General features: G+C 41.3%; 1 protein-coding gene across 6 annotated transcripts in view; it reads right to left on the bottom strand.

Moving 5' to 3' along the window:
* MICAL2 (microtubule associated monooxygenase, calponin and LIM domain containing 2) overlaps positions 1–17,432 on the bottom strand; it is a 118,057-nt gene that overhangs the window by 68,929 nt on the left and 31,696 nt on the right. For all 6 annotated transcript variants that reach the window (XR_004240640.1, XM_032111133.1, XM_032111134.1 and 3 more), the window contains exons 3-8: positions 7,480–7,687; positions 6,721–6,837; positions 5,626–5,727; positions 3,647–3,802; positions 2,609–2,709; positions 747–1,004 (exon numbers count right to left, since the gene is read on the bottom strand). Coding sequence is in view for 5 of the 6 variants with exons in the window: in XM_032111133.1 (XP_031967024.1) it covers positions 747–1,004; positions 2,609–2,709; positions 3,647–3,802; positions 5,626–5,727; positions 6,721–6,837; positions 7,480–7,687 (942 nt within the window). In the remaining variant the exon portion in view is untranslated. The remainder of the gene's footprint in view (positions 1–746; positions 1,005–2,608; positions 2,710–3,646; positions 3,803–5,625; positions 5,728–6,720; positions 6,838–7,479; positions 7,688–17,432) is intronic.

The following is a 17,432-nucleotide window of genomic DNA, read 5'->3' as shown; positions in this document are numbered from 1 at the left end:
AATTTGGAGTCTAAGATTTCATACTGTCTTGGAAAAATAGCCCAGAAAGAGTCAAAATGCAACACAGGCAACACTTGCAGGTTTGAAATGTGTCTCTCCTCTAAGTCTTAGGTAAGGAAAAAAGATTACTTCTTTCAGTTTTTCCTTTTTTTTAAACTTCTATATTTAAAAACAAATTTCTTAGCCTCAAAAGGTAAAGGCCGAGAAAAAAAAAAAAAGCCTCAAGATTTATTCAAGGAAAAAAAGGGAAAAAAAAAAGGTGCCCTTCTCATCTAAATTTGCTTTGGAGTGTTTTTTTCAAATGCCTCAAGCTGCCAGCACGAGATGAAAAAAAAAAAAAAAAAGTTGCAGAATACAGTTTTCACTCCAGGAAGAAAAAAAGGGAACATACTAGGGCAAAGAGACTGCAATAATAATTTGGATCAAGTTTTTGTCTATGATGGAATTCAGGAAAATTATGCCATGCACCCAAGCTGAGGACACAGAGCTCACGGTTTTCAGACAGAAACACAACTTGCATAAAGCAAAATGGGATCTCAGCCAGAGGCTGCCAGCTATGACAAACTGTGGCATAAAAAAAAGAGAAAGGAATAAAAGAAAAAAAAAAGTCTATTCCAAAGAAGGTACCACTGTTTCAGGAGATATAGAAGAGGACATTTTATACTGGAGGGTAGACTGAATGGTTGGATAAAGGAAATAAAATTAAAAAATTAAAAATACTACTTGGAAGGCATTCCAAAATATACCTCAAGCAAACTATCTCCAACGAGAGCCACCAGGAGCTGATGTCTGTGCCTCTCTCTCACCAGCGCAGCGTTTTCAGATGCATACATGGAAGTAAAATCAAACATTGCTACATCTGGTTGGCCATAGTGATTAATTGCAAAATCCAAGGAAGGCAGCTGGTAGTTGGTTGCAAAGTCAGCAGCTTCTCTGGCGTAGGACAGCAAATTGCTCTGGTTCACGTTTTCCCCACAGAGCAGCAGCTCAGTATCAATGGAGTCCTGCAAGGAGAAAAGGATGTGGGATGAGACACTCCACTATCCTCTCTGAATTGGAACACTGAGTCTCACAGCACGACTGGGAGCCATACAGCAACAAGAAACAAGCAAGACTTGTCATCTCCTCCAAAAAGCCAATGCACAAACACAGGTACCACCCCAAGCAGGAACTGTCCTTGCCGACACTGAACAAGCAGCTTTCTTTGCAACAGAAGATTATAGCTTCTCCCAGTTCCTTCATTATGTGTTACTTTCAGGATATTACTTCCCTCACATCAAAAAATGTTATCAACATCACTGCAACGCTTTTCTGCACACGTGCACCCCACGTCTGAAACGACAGACGTGGTTACTGATGCTGTAACATGTGGGGCTCAGCCTCAAGGCTTGACTCGACACCTCAGTAACACCACCACATACAAATTTGGATCGCAGCAGCTTTTCTGTTGCTCCCTTTTGGGTTGGGGTTTTTTTTTTTGGCCAGAGTGGTGAAGGACCCTGCCTTTACAGGTCATCCTACTTAAAGCCAGTGGTTATTAACAACGCAGGTTCTATTTCCAGCCTAATCGTGGATGAGACCCCTAATCACAGATGATACCACAGAACCGCTATTAGCCCAGTTGTTCCAGACAGACTGGGGTGGTTTTTTTTTCCACTCAGACCTGAGTAGGTCAGGAAAACAGCTCTGATGAGCCACAGCTGCTGCTCCTCTGCTCCAAACCCCACACAACCCCTAGGACTGCCCCCACCTACATACACCAGCCCCACAACCCCAGGGCCCACCACCCACTCCCCCCCAAGGGATTCCGCCCTTCCTCTCTTGCCCTGGCTGGTCATGGACAGCAGCTCTGCCCTGGGAGCCCCTGGCCTCCAAAAGGGCAGGGAATCACAGCACTGAGCTAAGTGGTCCCATCAGAAAGCCAAGAGGCCTTCTGAAAGTTCCCCACAAGTACTTCCCTCAGGAAATTACACTTGGCTGTTTTGGCACTGTCTTACTTTGCAAGAAAAATTGACCTCTCTAGGGTTTCCAGGAAGGGAAATTTAAGTGGTGCCATAACACTTTCTAGAAACAAATGAAAAGAAACCCCTACATTTTACAGAAGAAGAAAAAAGAAAAAAAGAGAAAAATACCTCAAAATCCCAAGTACCCCTGAAAGTTCAGGCCATCAAGTTTATAGCCTTCTTCTATCATGTTTCACCCACTTTAGAGAATTTGCAATTTAGCCTAGGGTAGGTTTTTATGCTTCCTTATTTTTTTCCTGATAAAACTGGACATAGCTGTGCTAAGTTCACCCTTAAATAATTGAGGTTTTTACTTACTGGTGTCATGATCCCACAACGTATTTCCAAGGTGAGTCAAGATCCCACTTCAGCCAGTTTCAGAACTGATAAATTTAGGAAGTATTGTTTTCAGTTCTCTATAGAAACTTTGAGCTGACTGAAAGCAAATTCTAAAAATATCAAAGTAAGATCCAAGTGACCTGAGCTTGAATGAAGTGATTAAGTGTGCAGACACCCTCTTTACCATGCAACAACATTCATGCAGATGTTCACACTTATTCTGCACCAAGTAAATAAAATAGGGTTTAACCAGCATTTTTACATACGTTAATAATCACTCCTTTGTCCAGAAGACTCTGCTTTTTTGCTGTCATCACAAAATAATGAGTGCTGTCTTTATAGTAAACAATATTCTCCAGGTCAATCCCTGAAAAGAGATATACATTTGTTACCAAGTGCAGTGCCATGTCTGGGTCATTTACTAACAACATGTGATTGATCCTGACAGGTGCCTTTCCTTCTTGGGATGCACTCACTTTCCCAGCTGGGAGGAAGGATTAGTGGGCAAAATGCTATGGAACAAAACAAGAGAGGAGATTGGTCTCACCCAACAAGAGCTTTTCTCAGCACAGTTTAAAGTTATTCAGCATTCTTCCAGGGACCCAGTTAACTCAGCATTAACAGTTTCTGAGGTAGAACTGGGTGCCAAGGCAACAAAGTGTTTTTCGGGTTGCTACGGCTCTGGCATTGGGTCTAACCAGGGGGTTTGGTTTCAATTGTAACAGTAATTTAAAAAGAATCAGCTGTAAATCAAGAATAGAATTGATTGTACTGACAGTGAACACAACTGTTCTGAAACACCTTTCCATTAAGATGTACTTCACAGTTTATGTTTTTAGTATTTGTGGCAGACTCTAGTTCTTCTCAGTTTATCAGCTCCACACATCAAAAAGCAAGAATAAACTCCTCCCAGAAGGGCACAGACTTTGTCAAAGGGTTTAAGCTGTTCAGCATGTGAACAGATAGAAACAAAACAAATCACATCTTAAGGGAAAATCTCTGGGCCCTTAAAATGCTCTTCCAAATTTGTTCAACATAGCAGACATTTTTGCAGCTGAGAAAAATTTAAACATTAAAACAAGCCATGATGTGGCAACACCCAAGCTAAAAAAATATCCCACTGTACCATAAATGGATACCTCTATCTGCAAGCTTCTGACATCAACAGCATTTTATCACTTGGAAATTTTTTATACAGATTATTCAAAACTGATGTTACCAGCAACAAGCGGGTGGCCTGGCACATAAAGAGCTCCTCTCCTGCCTCTTGTATTTGGTAGTGGAAAAAATGAGGATGCACCCACCCGTTTCCTCTTTGAGGTCCTGGAAGAACTTCTGATTGAAGATGAAAGCAACCCCGCTAATTTCTTCTACCTTGGCTTCTGCAGTTGTATTTCTGTTTATAAAATTGGCAGTGATTGCTATAGCCAGCTTTCCACGAAATTCCTTCCTCCTGAAGCCTGGTGAGCAAAGAAAAGAATGAAAACCACTGGAAACTTCAGACTGGACTTCCAGGGAGGGTCAGCTCAAGGCAGCTCAGTATCTTCCCTACACTTCACCAAACAGCACATCATCAGTAGATTCTACCATTACTTCAAAATTCCCTTGAATGTAAAGAGTCTTTTCTGCCCATTTTCAGCTGCAAAACTGGAGCTGTGCTGCATTCAAGATAAAGTCTCATAAAAAAAAAAATGGTTGGGTGGGGAACTAAGGGAAGAAGTTAAGGAAAAATTATGACTAAAGAAAAACATGGAAATTTTTTGGGACATGTCTGGGAATAGAACAGATCGAATTCAGTGGAGGGAGACATTTTTAATATGCTAAATGGCAAATTAGATATTTGTTATATAGGCAGTAAACAGCTCATGAAAAAAGACACAAGAGATCAGCAGTCAAAAGCAGCAGAGAATGATGTGAAAAATAGAAACCTCTGCAGGAGTGCTTAGGTGCACACACTACCAGCTAATCAGATTTTTCAAAGATATTCGGGGTTGAAAAATATTCAGTGGCTTAACTGTTATATTCCCAAGGTGAGACTGACTGAGAAGCTCTTTGCTCTATCCTTGCTTCCACTTTTCACAGAAAAAAGCCCACTAAGCCACAATCTTGCAATCACACATTGAAGTTTTTCCATCTGTATGTTCCCCTCATCCGTAATTAAATTATGAAGTAGGACAGAGGATCCTTAGAGTATTTTTAGCCCATTGCAGATGACTTCAGAGAATATGTGTATTTTATAACAAGAAATAAATTGGTTATGAATTTTTGTCTCTGTGCTTCTTGATATGCTCTCCTTATTTCACTGGCAAAGATTTGATATGACAACACCAGCTTCAGTGCACCAAATACTCCCCTAGAACCTGGTATGATGGTAAACATTAACCTCTCGATGGAGTCTGCAGGTGAAGTAAGAATAATTAGGTTTTGCTGGTACCTGACTATTTAAACAGTCTTTTATGGGGGACAGCTCAACAACAATGTAGGGAAATTTCCAGTACAGCATTGTAAGGTATTAACTGTAAGTGCATTGTGGTTGGCAGATAAAAAAATCAGCAGACAAACTACGAAGCTAATAAAAAAAAGGACGAAGTGTACCTAATGAACGGAAACTAACATGGATATAATTAGAGTTAAAAGGGAAATACATCATTAAGTAACAGGTTTGTTGGTGTGATGCAGGAGCAGCTTAGCCAGGGTCTCTCTAAGAACCACAGCTCAGATGGTCTGAATTCTCAGCAGTGACTCAAGCTCAGGAAACATTTACCCCCTTCTCCTCCCACACACCTTAGAGCTATTTATTATCTTCTGCTATTGTTTTTAAAGGAATTACTTCTGAAGCTCATTCTCATTTACAAAGAAGCAATGCCTGTGTTGCCTTCATTAAATACCTGGCAGCCACCTTTTGGTCATTAGTTCAAGCACACAGGGCAAATTCACAGCACAGCAGCAAAGGCCATGCAATTCCTGACACCTATCTTGTCAGCCTCCTTCAAGTTAAATCATCATGTAATTCCTTAACCCTGAAGCAAGCTCAATGGCACCATGATGCACTCTGTAGGCAGTGCAGATACACAGAGCTCAGAAGTAGTAATGACATTAAATGTCTTTTATTTTGAGCTACAACTTAACAACAAAACCAAAAGGTACCACAAAAAATAATAGCTTCCACACAGACTTCAGTGGATTGAAAACTGACCTGCTGCTTTGTGTTCTCCTCTGACTTTCAGGTCTTTCAAGACACTGTAAAGACCACTCATAAGTCTAAAAACACACATTCACCCACCTTCTAACGTGTTCCTGCGGCCATCCGCACCAATGATAACATCAAATTCATACTCTGACAAAGGGTGATCCATGGGGAGAAATTCAGCCCTCCAACCTGTCTCTGAAAACACAAGTAATATTTATTCATTCTTCAGTATTATAATGCAGAAGTGATTTCAGAGTCTGAGGAAAGGGCACTAAGATAAAGGGTACATTTCTCATCCTCTGGATCACCTCACGCAGTAACTCCCTCTCAGACCCACACCACAAGAAGATGCTCAAGCACTTCATTCTCACAGAAATAACCCCACAGCCACCTTACCAGGACAGTACATACATGTGGTTACAGCAAGGAAGAGCTGGCTCTTAAAAGAAAAACAGCATTCCATCATCAATGCTTTTAATTGTCTTTTAAATAGAAATTCAATGGAAGCATAGTCACAAAGCTAAATTTGATCTTTTTACAAAGCTGATTATGTGAAAGTGTTTGTACTGTCCATATTTTAAAATTATATATGCTTCAACTACTTAAACCAATATACTTGTTCTACTGTCATTATATGACCCTTTGAAGAGATACCATAGTATTTTAATTAAAGTAAAACTTTAAAATATTTTAGTGATGCTACATCCTAAATACTAATATTAAAAAATATATAGAAAACGAGAAATCTTCTTCTATTGTTTAAAAATCTTGCATAAGAATGCTGATAAGACTCTGTGTGCCAGTGGGAGTTATACCAAATGTGAAAGCAAAACAAGGCCCTGGGTGCTTAATCCATCCTCAATATTTATATTATCAATCAAAATCTGTTTTTGCAAGAAGATCCCAAGAAGCCACACCAGACTCCCTACAAAGCCTCAAACACATGCCAGAAGGCATAGTGCAAAACCTCAGCTTCTCAGCCTGGGTTGTATTTTAAGATTTATCAGTGCTCTGTCACACTGATACTTATCATGCCTGTAACTGCAGAGAGCAGGGCTGGCTGAGGAACAAGGGCAAAAAACTCTTACTCTTTTTAAACAGAGTTCAGCTGCCTTGGATGACTTCACATAACACCTGACACAAAAAAAGAAGTTGCTGTGAACAGAACTACATTATGATAAATAATACTTTGGTTTTCTTGATCTTCAGGAGGCTCCAGGACTTTAACGAATTCCAGGTTCACGTGGATTTCGACTCCCAGGATAAGCGCAACTTTGAAGAGGATGAGCTGAAGCTGTCGAATACCTGTGGACAGCAAGTGACAATGATGTGTTTGATAAGTGAGCAATCACAGCTGCCACCAGCCTGCTGGAGAACTGAAATTCATTGTTAACACCAGCATGTAGCATTTCTATTTCCCATATTGTAATGAAAGCAAACTTTGCAACCACCACAGGATGTTATTCTCTTCCGCCTCCTTTTCCTCTTGCAGCACAATCTTGTGGGCAAACTCATTTGAGTTTCTTAGAATACTTTTGTAGAGGTTAGCCTCTTAATGATATTTAAAGGATCTGCTAACCAGCATATTTTAGAATACAAAGTCTTACAGTACATTTCCTTGGAAAATAGCCGACTTTTGTGTATTTTCTCATTAGATCAGGGTTTTATCTACCTTCAGTGTACTGGAATGAGTATCAGTATTGTTCATACTTCATAATCAAAATTTACTGTTTAACAAGTCCAGCCAGATTAATAAAAAATCTGCTCCATAAGACTTGTTCTATTGTCACTTTGCTTAAATGAGGCCATTTTTTCCTCTCTGTTGCACACATGCACTTGCACATGTTTAAGGCAGATGAACTTTCTGCCAAACCAAGAAAGTCTCCATTAACGTTCTGATCCTGGTAACCTCTTCTCCAAACAGTGCCCATGCCCTCAGATACTTACTGATGTGATCAATAGATCCTGCACAGAATTTTCCATAGAATTTCTTTGCTCCCAGTCCCCGGAGGTCGTGGATGGTAAACGGCCAGAGGTGCAGCACATTGTTCCTTGAGAAAGTGTCCCGCTTCTCCACAACAACAACTTTGGCTCCCAGGAAGGCAAGTTCTATGGCAGTCCGCAAGCCACATGGGCCACCTCCAATAATTAAACACTGGCAGAGAAAAGGAGGAGTGTGACACAGGGTTTTGTATTACTTCCACAGAGTTTCCAACTTACTCTATTGGTATGACTTGAAATTCAACTGGACTTGCACTACTGAGAGCGCATACAAGTCATTTATTTAAATCAATGAAAATGAAAATTTTTTTTGCATGTGGTGTTCAGCCTATTTAAAAAAGGGGATAAACTGTGCTTAATGCAGACACAAAAGACTCTGGGGAAGAGAAGTAACAGAAGAAACAGCAAAAAAGCCAAACACTTCTGAGCATCTGCTCGCGCATCTAACCCCGTTTAGCATTTCTCAAGTGCTTGCAGTAAACAGCACTACAGCTGGGTAAAAGGGAGGGGAAAGGAAGTAAGCGGTCTCAGTGTAGGCTTTTTTTATTTTAAAGAGGACATGGGTGTACATTTTCTAGATTTGTTAGACAAACCTACAATAAGCCAGTAGCCTTACGGGATTAGTTACTCTCTTTCAAGCAAGGGTGGATGTAACAGCCTGGTTCACTTACTGATGTAAAGCAGGACATGCCAAGGGAACTCAGCAGACTTGTCCTGGCTTCGGCAGGGCACTCATCCTGCCCTATTCCATTTCACCCAGTGATAAACATCCTCACTCTTAGGACAATCACATTTTAGGAGCTTATGCTTCTGAGCATCCTCGGAAAAACCACTTCCAAAATGATTACAGAGGATTCCTGCCCAAATTTTAGTTGACAGCTGTAATTTTTCACAGACTAACAGACAAAGGATTTCCAGAATGCAAACTAATTAAACCCCAAGCATATCTCATGCTTACATTTCCTTGACTGATTACTAAAAACTGATTAGAAACAGTCTTATAGCTGGACAATGCTGTTGCTCCCTACCTCCTACAAACTCCCTCCACTCCTCCAAACCCCCACAGGCTTCACAAAATCCATGCCGTGAGTTCCAGCTCTGCAGTGGCTGGAGCAGGGAGATCTGAGGTGGGTCTGGGAGGATGGGAGAGCTCCAGCACAGCCATGCTGCAAATCCAAGCCCATGATGTCAGAGGCCAGACACGCTCCTGTGCATCCCGCACACAGAGCCAGACAGTGACTGCAGCTTCAAAGCAAGCACAGCCTCTATCTGCAGCTCGCTGGATTCCAGCCTGGTTCCCATTACATTGCAATTTCAGAAAATAGAGTCATTATTTATTTTGGTTTGGCCATCATTTGTTTTCAGATTTAACAACTTAAGCAAAAAGTATCTGGTGCTGACTTTTGTCCAATCCAAATTATAAAAGTGCAAAAATGTCTTTTTTAAATTTAATAAATAATTTGAATAAATTCCCACTGAAAGAAGAACTCCTGTGAGGTGCTTTGGCTTCGCTTTAGGCAAGTGTTTTGTTAACCAGAGATATTAAAGTTAGGTTGTTGCATTAGCCACTTGGCTTTGTTCCTCTTAAAAGAACATATTTAATTCACAATTTCAGAAGAACACTCCTCACTGCATGATGAATATTAAAGAAAAAAACCAACAAAACAACAGATGTAACAATATAAAGGAAGACCACAGAGTGCAGTTGTAGCCCAGCTGAAAAGGATCACCGGTGGATCTGGGTCAGACTCTTTTGCTCATGCTCCTTGTGATTAACATGGGGACTCTGGGCTCTGATAAGTGAATGACTCCGTTGAGCCTTCACAGCTATGGGCTTTTCCAGGCATGTTGAGCAGGCAGTTGGAAACACATCACAAATAAAGCCCCTACATGGTCTGATAACGCGAGGTTGGTTTTTTCACTTACAAACGGTATTATATATAAATAAATGCAACTTCAAAGAAAATTAAAAATAAAAAGAAACTGCAGTCTTCGGAGATTTAGTCATAGTGGATCCTGCCAAGTAACAAAACCCACACAGAAAACCCTTCCCTCCTCCTGGTGCTTTGCAACACAGTATGTTAGAATTTTAAGGAGGATTCTGCCCTCTCCCCTCCTCCTGTCACCACTGACAAAGTAACTTCATAATTGCCTGGAGACACCAGGAAAAATGGTTGTATGTTTGCCATCATCCATGGTTACCTCCAGAAACATATTTATCTACATCACAGAGCTATTTGTTCTTTGATTTATTGAGGACACTAACTGCTGGTGTAGGACTTACTCTTGGCACTTTTTCATCTAATTTTGAAACGTCTGGGGTCAAAACCAGCACAAAACCCTTGCAAAAGTAATTCTTACTATATTTGTGTTCCTATCTTTATTAAGTAAGGGAAGGGCCCTTGCCGCTCCCCAGCGGTCTGCTTGCCAACAAAGTCCCGGAAGAAACCTTCCTGCAGCCGGTCTAGAACAAACTTTGAATGGCATCTTATTTTCCTCTCCTGTTATCCCAGTCTCCTGGCTCATCAGGGCCTGCTTTTGAAACTAATTTCTTGCAATTTAACACAGATCGTGACAGCTGGCATCACATAAGGGAATCTCAAAACAATCAGTCCTGAATGAACAAATGCCAACAGCTCCTTGACATCCACATCACTATTCACACATCAACTGCCTTTTAACAGTGCCAGATCATCCCCTACAAAGCTAAAGGGCAACTTGACTTTTCAAAGCATCTCCTACAAATTATTCCAAGTAACAGTTGCTGAACAGAACAGACAAAGAGCTTTTGCATATTTCTTGCTCAAGCTGGAAATGAAGAGTCTTGTATAGTTTTACAGGGCAGCTTATGAAAGAATAAGATCATGGCGAGACTTCTGCGACCTGCCTGAAGAATCAGTATCATGTTGGATGTTACATCTTGTTTTACTACTGGGAGTACACCGTGTTAGTGCAAGATAATAATATTGAGAGAAGACAATTTTCTTGGTGAAAACCTCTTAGTACAAATGGCTGATCTTCTGCCTGCAGATGTATGTGAATATTTTCTGTCAAATGAGACGCTTCATTGAATTTAACACATTCCTCAAGAATAGCACCTACGTTAAGGCAAAATTACAGAAAGAATGTGGGTTCAAAAATTCCCATTGAACGAGACTAATGCAAGTTTCCAGGCCAATAACAGTTGCCTAGTGACTAACTTATGATTATTTCAGCTTAAATTCATACTTAGTAAGTAAAGCATGGACATTGTTGCACTTCACAATAAAACACTAATAAATCCCTGCATATTTTATAAAAGTTGTTTACTCAAGTTGCTGAGTACATACTATGTTTCTATGATACTGCTAAAAAGTATTTTACTATGCCCTAAAAGATAATTGTTTCTGTATGAATCTTGTCCCACGCTATAACCAAGCACAGTACACAATGCATTATTTATCTTCAGACTGAAATAGAGCAGAACTTCATGGATTTCTTCCTGCTACAGTTAAAATGTATCAGAAATTTTCACTTGTACTAACAAACACACACAGCATTTGGTAAGTCCCATAAGCTTGATTCCACTCAGGGGTTAGTCTGACTCTAAGAGATGCTACTTTCTCTCTATGAGTGTGTTTAGGAATGGCCGTGCCTTGAAAATCTCCAGGAAATATTCCTAGTGCTGAGCTAAATGGCAGCACAAGTTACCTCTCCAACAGCACAATGGCTTCTGCGCCAGGCACAGGATTTTGAGATGACCTCCTGTATATAATGTACAAATATATGACTCAAAATAGGAGGCGAGGAAAGGGAGAGGGATACAATGTAGAGGCCTCTTGCAATCCCTCCTTTTCCCCACTATTAAACTGGCAGCCTGTGAATCCAGGCACCTGCATCCCATTCTGGAAAAACCATATGCAGTTTAACAGCTGAGAATTTGCAGAATGCCTCTGTTGGTTCTCACACAGTAAAGTAAGCTTGCAGAAACAAGGGAGGGCTTGGAAGAAAGGAGTGAAAGGGCAAAAATACCACCACTGTGTTTCACAAAAAAATCCCAACAAACCCCAAACCAACAAACCAAAAAAAAGCCCCCAAACAAACAAACAAATCCCCACAACAACAAACACCAAAAAAAAAAAAAAAAACCTCAAAATAACACTCAACAACAACCTAGTCACAAAAAATCTCATCCGCTATAACTGCACAGCAGAATCTACTCACTGACCTTGAAAAAAGTAAAAAAAAATCAGCTGTCAGCGTTTACATGCTCAAGGAATCTACCAGTTGGTAGTAGCATGGGGCTGGGGGGATACAACAAACAGCATCTCTTTGCATAGTTAAGAACAGACAAATCCTGTTGTAGCCCAGTGCATTATCCCACTGTTGTCATCCCACTCTAAATCCCTCACTCCTCTCCTGCCCAAGGTACCCAAACATTACATTAATCCTGGAAAATAAGAGGGTGTTAAATAATGATCCACTCCCTGTATTTTCTTGGGATGAAGACAGAAGCTTCAATCACTCCAGGAATCCAAGACTTCCTCATTTCTGCCTTTCAGTTGTTTTGGAGGTGAAAAAGAGGATATTATTTTTAGCCTCGAGCTCAACAATAGCTGCATAGACACACACACCCCCTTTGTTGTCCTATGGCATGCCAGGTGAGAAGCACCACTGCTACTCTTCAGTGAAAATGCACACAGAGAGTGGTAAAAAAACCAGCAAAAACCATCCACCCAGGTTATTTAACTGCCTTTAGCTCATACGCAATTTTCAGCCAAACCACCAACTGGAAGCCAACCTACAGGCATGGATCACACTCCCAGAAAGGAGCACCAAGGGGTGGCTTTCCCCACATGCTTCCAAGCCCCCTGACCCTCGAGGCTGCACTGTCCTCGGCAGCTGTCGGCCCCCCCACCCAGTGACAGGAGGCTCTGCCTGTAGGATGCAGAGGGACAAGGCTTTGCTTTCCCATGGCAAATCCTCTTCCATCACTTGCTCTGCGCCTCAGGCACCTTCATTTCCACAGTTAGCAGATCTGGGACTACGACAGAAGACAATTTCACACCGGCCCTGGCCTTTGTGCAACACCCAAAGTGACAGGGGCGCACCAAGGACTAATTTGGCTGATTCCAGAGGGTCACATCCTACATGGATTTGGACAAGTGTTTATTAGTGATAGGGCTTAATGTGCTGCAACGTGAGACAGGCACAAAATGTAATGAAACAACACATTTTCTGGAACAGCAGCGACTGTTCCCCTGGAAAGGCTCCAGAGAAAAACAGCTGCATAAGCAGCTAAGGCAGACAGCTACCAGAAGCTTTCTCCACCACAATGCCTTTCAGTCCATCCCCTTTACTAGATATGAAAATGCTTCTGGCAAAAATAGGATGGCTCAGTGGGACATTCTTGACTTACTGACTTACAGTTCATCTCCCATTCGCAGCCTCAGATTTTATCACACAACTTCACTGACAGCCACCGGATACAACACTGCAGCCAAATGTGCCCTGAACCCACCGAATAATCAATTTAAAGTTTGAAACATCATCATGGAAGACACTGAAAAATGAAAATTTATATGCCACTTCAGACAACATTAAAAATGTCACAGGCCGAAGCTTTACTTTTAATAAAAATTAAGTCTTCAATCTTCCACCCCAAGAAAGGGGGGAGAAGGCCCAGAAGCTAACTAAACTTGCACTACAAAGATTATGTAATCTTTAAAAGGGTATTTTTCTCTGTTGTACTATTTTATGAGCTCCTCATAGAATTAGTGTGTCATTTGACAAAAATAATATTCACTTAGATGTATTTTAATGAGAGATCCCAACTCTCCAAAGAGTTATGTGGACACTCCTTAAATACACTACAGATAGTTCTGAAAATCTACTTTAAAATATTATTAAGACTAGCTGGATCTTGCTGAATGGGCATTTTTGGAGAGTGAACACCATATAAATACCACTGTTGGGGAAGTTCAAAGGCAGCTGGGAACAGCGAGGCTCACACACCCCTAATTGCAACAAAACCCTGCGTCAGGGCATGAATTCAGTGCATCACTACGAGTCCACTTCCACTTTCAATCCCGCCAGTATTTTACCCTTTGTACCCCCAGCTGAGCACCTCAGAAATGTGCAGTTTTATCCTCTCCCAGATCAGTGACTGGCACAAAAGAAGTCCCAGCTTTATTTTTTTTCTCCTTCTAAGACTCTAACATGTATCCAAGGCCACCTAACACAGGGTGACTTTAGCCAGAGTTCTGTCCCCTGCTCTGTGCCCTGCAGCTGCTGTGCTCACAGCTGGATGCAGCACAATCCAGGGATCAGAGGATCTATCTTTATTGCCCTCCTGTTTTATTGAGTCAAAATGCCAGAAGTGAAACATTAGTACATTTATTGCATTCATTTGGCTCATCTTTACTGGGATTTTTTTATCTTTTTTGGAAGATAAGCTTCTGCATGGAAAAAAGCATGTGCCTTCATTTTTCCTGGATGTATTTGGACACACTTGTCCATCCATCCTCTCTGTCACATGGATATAGGTTCTAATATTAGATCTGTGTATTAAAAAAAAACCCTTTCCATAGTTTGAAATTAAAACAATGGTACGAAAGACATCCGAAACTTATATTCTGCTATGTCACACATTAAAGAGGGGCTGTGTGCACTCCGGGTGTTGGAAGGTCAAGAGTACCTTCCATGATGCAGCAGAGCTGTCAGGACTTTGGAGGTTTTCTGAAGAGCTCCCTCAGGTGGCATTGGTTGTATTTAAATATGGTAACTTGATCTCAGATCTTTTAGAACAATTTGCAAAAATACATCTTTAAAAAATTGGAACTGATAATCATAACACAGGAAAGTATTCCCAGAAACTTTCTGTTCCCCTGCACCAGTTACAGTTATCCAAAAAACCTAGACCTTACTAACAAGAAATGTTCTACTAATTTCAGTAAACATATCCACCAGAAACCAGGCAACTGCTTTAACCCCAAAATCTCCTTAAATAAAGCACAAAATAAGCCCTCTAACATCCTTTGGAATTAAGTGTGTTTGCTGTTTTCTTACCTGCCTTTCATTGTAACCAAAACACAAGGAAGAAAAAAAAAAAACAAACAAGCCCACACCCAAAACCCAGAAGAGATTGCTTTCTTTTCTTTTTTTGGCCAGTTGCTTAAACAATCAAAATGAAAACAAGATAAACCTTGCAGAAAGAATGTTGCCTGACTATCCCAGCCATGAACATGGTTGGCAGCATGTAAGTACCTGGCCTGTTTTTTGTAGGCTTACGCCTGTCACGCTGAGATAGTGCTCCAAGGCTATACTTAAAAACTTAGTGTAGAAAACCCAAAACAAAACCATGAAACAAAATAATTCATCCAGAAATGAAGAACTGATGAAGAGAGATAAAGGAATAAAGGCATCAAGAGCCTCACCTCTGAGCACAGCAGAGGCCAAGCCTTGAGTCTTGGGAACTTTGTGAGTAGTGACTGAGAGAAAATGGTTAATTCTCTGCATGGTTTTCAGGGGCAAGGGCTGGCCAGCCAGCAAAGGACTTGTCTATGTACCCAGAGGAAAGGATTTCTCATGCTCTATGGCATCTAAAGCATGCAGGCAGGTTGGTCAACAACCATGGCTTTGCTACAGCAAGAGGTTGGTAACACACTTTAAAAATACACCCCCGTTGCTCCAGCCTGGCCCTGGAAATTTTAGCCAAACCTCACAACAATCTAATAAATGAGCTGAGCTTCCACTTGGAAACTGGCTTTTTCAAGTGAGTGGGGAGTCAAGTTACTTTGAGGGCATTTCACAGAGTATTTTAAAATATGATCTAAAATACATTCTCCTATTCGATGAATCATTAACCAACACCCATTTAAGACGTGGCTTTTAGAAGCCAGTCCTGGGTAAATGAGCTCATATAGAACTAGACATCAGGTCTGAGTCAGAATCCAGATTTTTAAATTATATTTATTTTTAAAGATCTTAATCATTTAATCTCATCATTCCTAGGGCTCCTAAGCAGAATGACTGTATAACAGTGTACATCAGCTTATAGGTGAGCTCAAAATGCAATACTGTACAAGAAGGCAGCAATTCTGGGCTCCTGGGGTCTTTTTTTTTTCCAGCTCATCATGCAGCTATCAAAGTCAGTGCATTTCCACTGCTAGCACTCATAGACACTTAACTAGGAAATCTAAATATAGCTCCAGAAAGAGTGATAATCTGGTTTTTTTTTTCCAGTTTAACTGGTCGCTTGCACAAACCAATTTACCATGGGTACACAATACCTTTACTTTTTAAGTTTTTCATACAACTTGAGAAGACTATGAATTATCAACCAGCACTTCTTAGTAACATAGCATCCAGCAGTGCCAGCAAGCAAGATGGACTTGAATTTTTCAAACAACCAGAATTAAAAATATTTACCTTTAGCATAACATTTTTTACGAAGGTTTCTGATAGCGGAGAAAGTTAACAGCACTCACAGAACCCACAAACCAGGCTGCTGGCAGCATGTCACACAGTGAAAGTTAAATTTCAGCACCTCTAGTTCTTATTTCCAAAACCTTTCCTGGCTGAAAACAGGAAAAAAGGTGGTACATAATAACCCTTATTACTGAGGGAGAGAGACTTGAAAAAATAAAATTAAATACAAAATGGTGAAAAAACATAAAAAGAAGCATGCTTCAAAAAGAGGGGCAGAGAGCTGAGGACATAAAATTTGGCAGCAAATTACACATCATGAGGTGCAACCGTCTCTTTTACACAAACATCCGACACAACAGAAGGGAGATAAACATACAGAGAAGACCAGCGTTTATTTACACGTACTAATGAGTCTGTTTTCACATTCCAGGCAGGCAGAAATTCAGATGGAGGCACCTGCCTCAACAACACCGGCTGTGCTTGTTCTGCCACTATCAGGGCTGTATCTGGGCTGGCAGGCAGTGAACTTCCTACCCCAGGTGCCTCCAGCCAGGCAGGACACGCAGAACCATGGCTGGCCAAGCAGGGAGCAGACCCTGCAGCAGCCCCAGCAGCCAGGAACGGCTTCCTACTCTATGCCATTATTTCCTACCTTGCAAAAGCACAAATAAGAGAAAAAGTGGGGGAGAAGAAACCTGAGAGAAATGCCTTTGCCTTCCACTGAGCCCTTGCTGATGTGCTTAACTTGTTATTACTGCTCTGAGTGTGCAGGCCTTGGCAGGAAGCTCAGCGCCATCTCCTGCAACTGTTTTCTAATCCGAGTTGCAATTCACCCCGGAGCAGTGGTTTTATCTGAATTGTAAATCCTGCAAGGATGGCAGAGTGCAGCTGGGACAGGACCGGGAGGAAGGAGCACTTGCTGTTGCACAGGTCCTTTCAGAGCTGCTCTCGTAAATCTTTCAAAGGGGGAGGAGAACGAAACAACACAAGGCTAACTCACAGCGTGGCAGAACCACATGGTTCCTGCTCAGACAGTATCTCAGTCAGATGAACAAATCCAGAGAGTGATGCAAGACAAGTCAGGCAGTATCTCTGGGTTGGTTTGTCAAGTAGAAACAGTGCACCCTTGGAAGAACACGAGCTATTCTTCAGGAGTAGCAATGTCCAGGGCAAAATGCAAACTTTGGAAAACTGATCAGAACTTGATCTATCAGCGTCAGCAAGACTACAAGAGACAGAAGGTGAAATGCCACAGCAGTTCTGGTTGTGCTCCAAGTAACTCTGTGGTATTCCCCTTGGGGCCTTCTCTAACACAGATTAGGTGAAGGTATTGAAGCCTCTCCTGGAGGTCACATTCTCCAAAGCTCTGACCATTCCTGCTGCTCTGCTCTGGACTTGCTCCAGTTTATCTGCCAGACTATTTTAGCTGGAGTTTCACCTGCACCAAGAAGGTGGCTGGATTTGTGGGTCCTTACAAGCACCAGATCATT

Source organism: Corvus moneduloides, chromosome 6 (assembly GCF_009650955.1).
Source record: "Corvus moneduloides isolate bCorMon1 chromosome 6, bCorMon1.pri, whole genome shotgun sequence".
Lineage (NCBI taxonomy): Eukaryota > Metazoa > Chordata > Aves > Passeriformes > Corvidae > Corvus > Corvus moneduloides.
The sequence above is the reverse complement of the archived record's forward strand: the minus strand, read 5'-3'. Positions and strand labels throughout refer to the sequence as shown.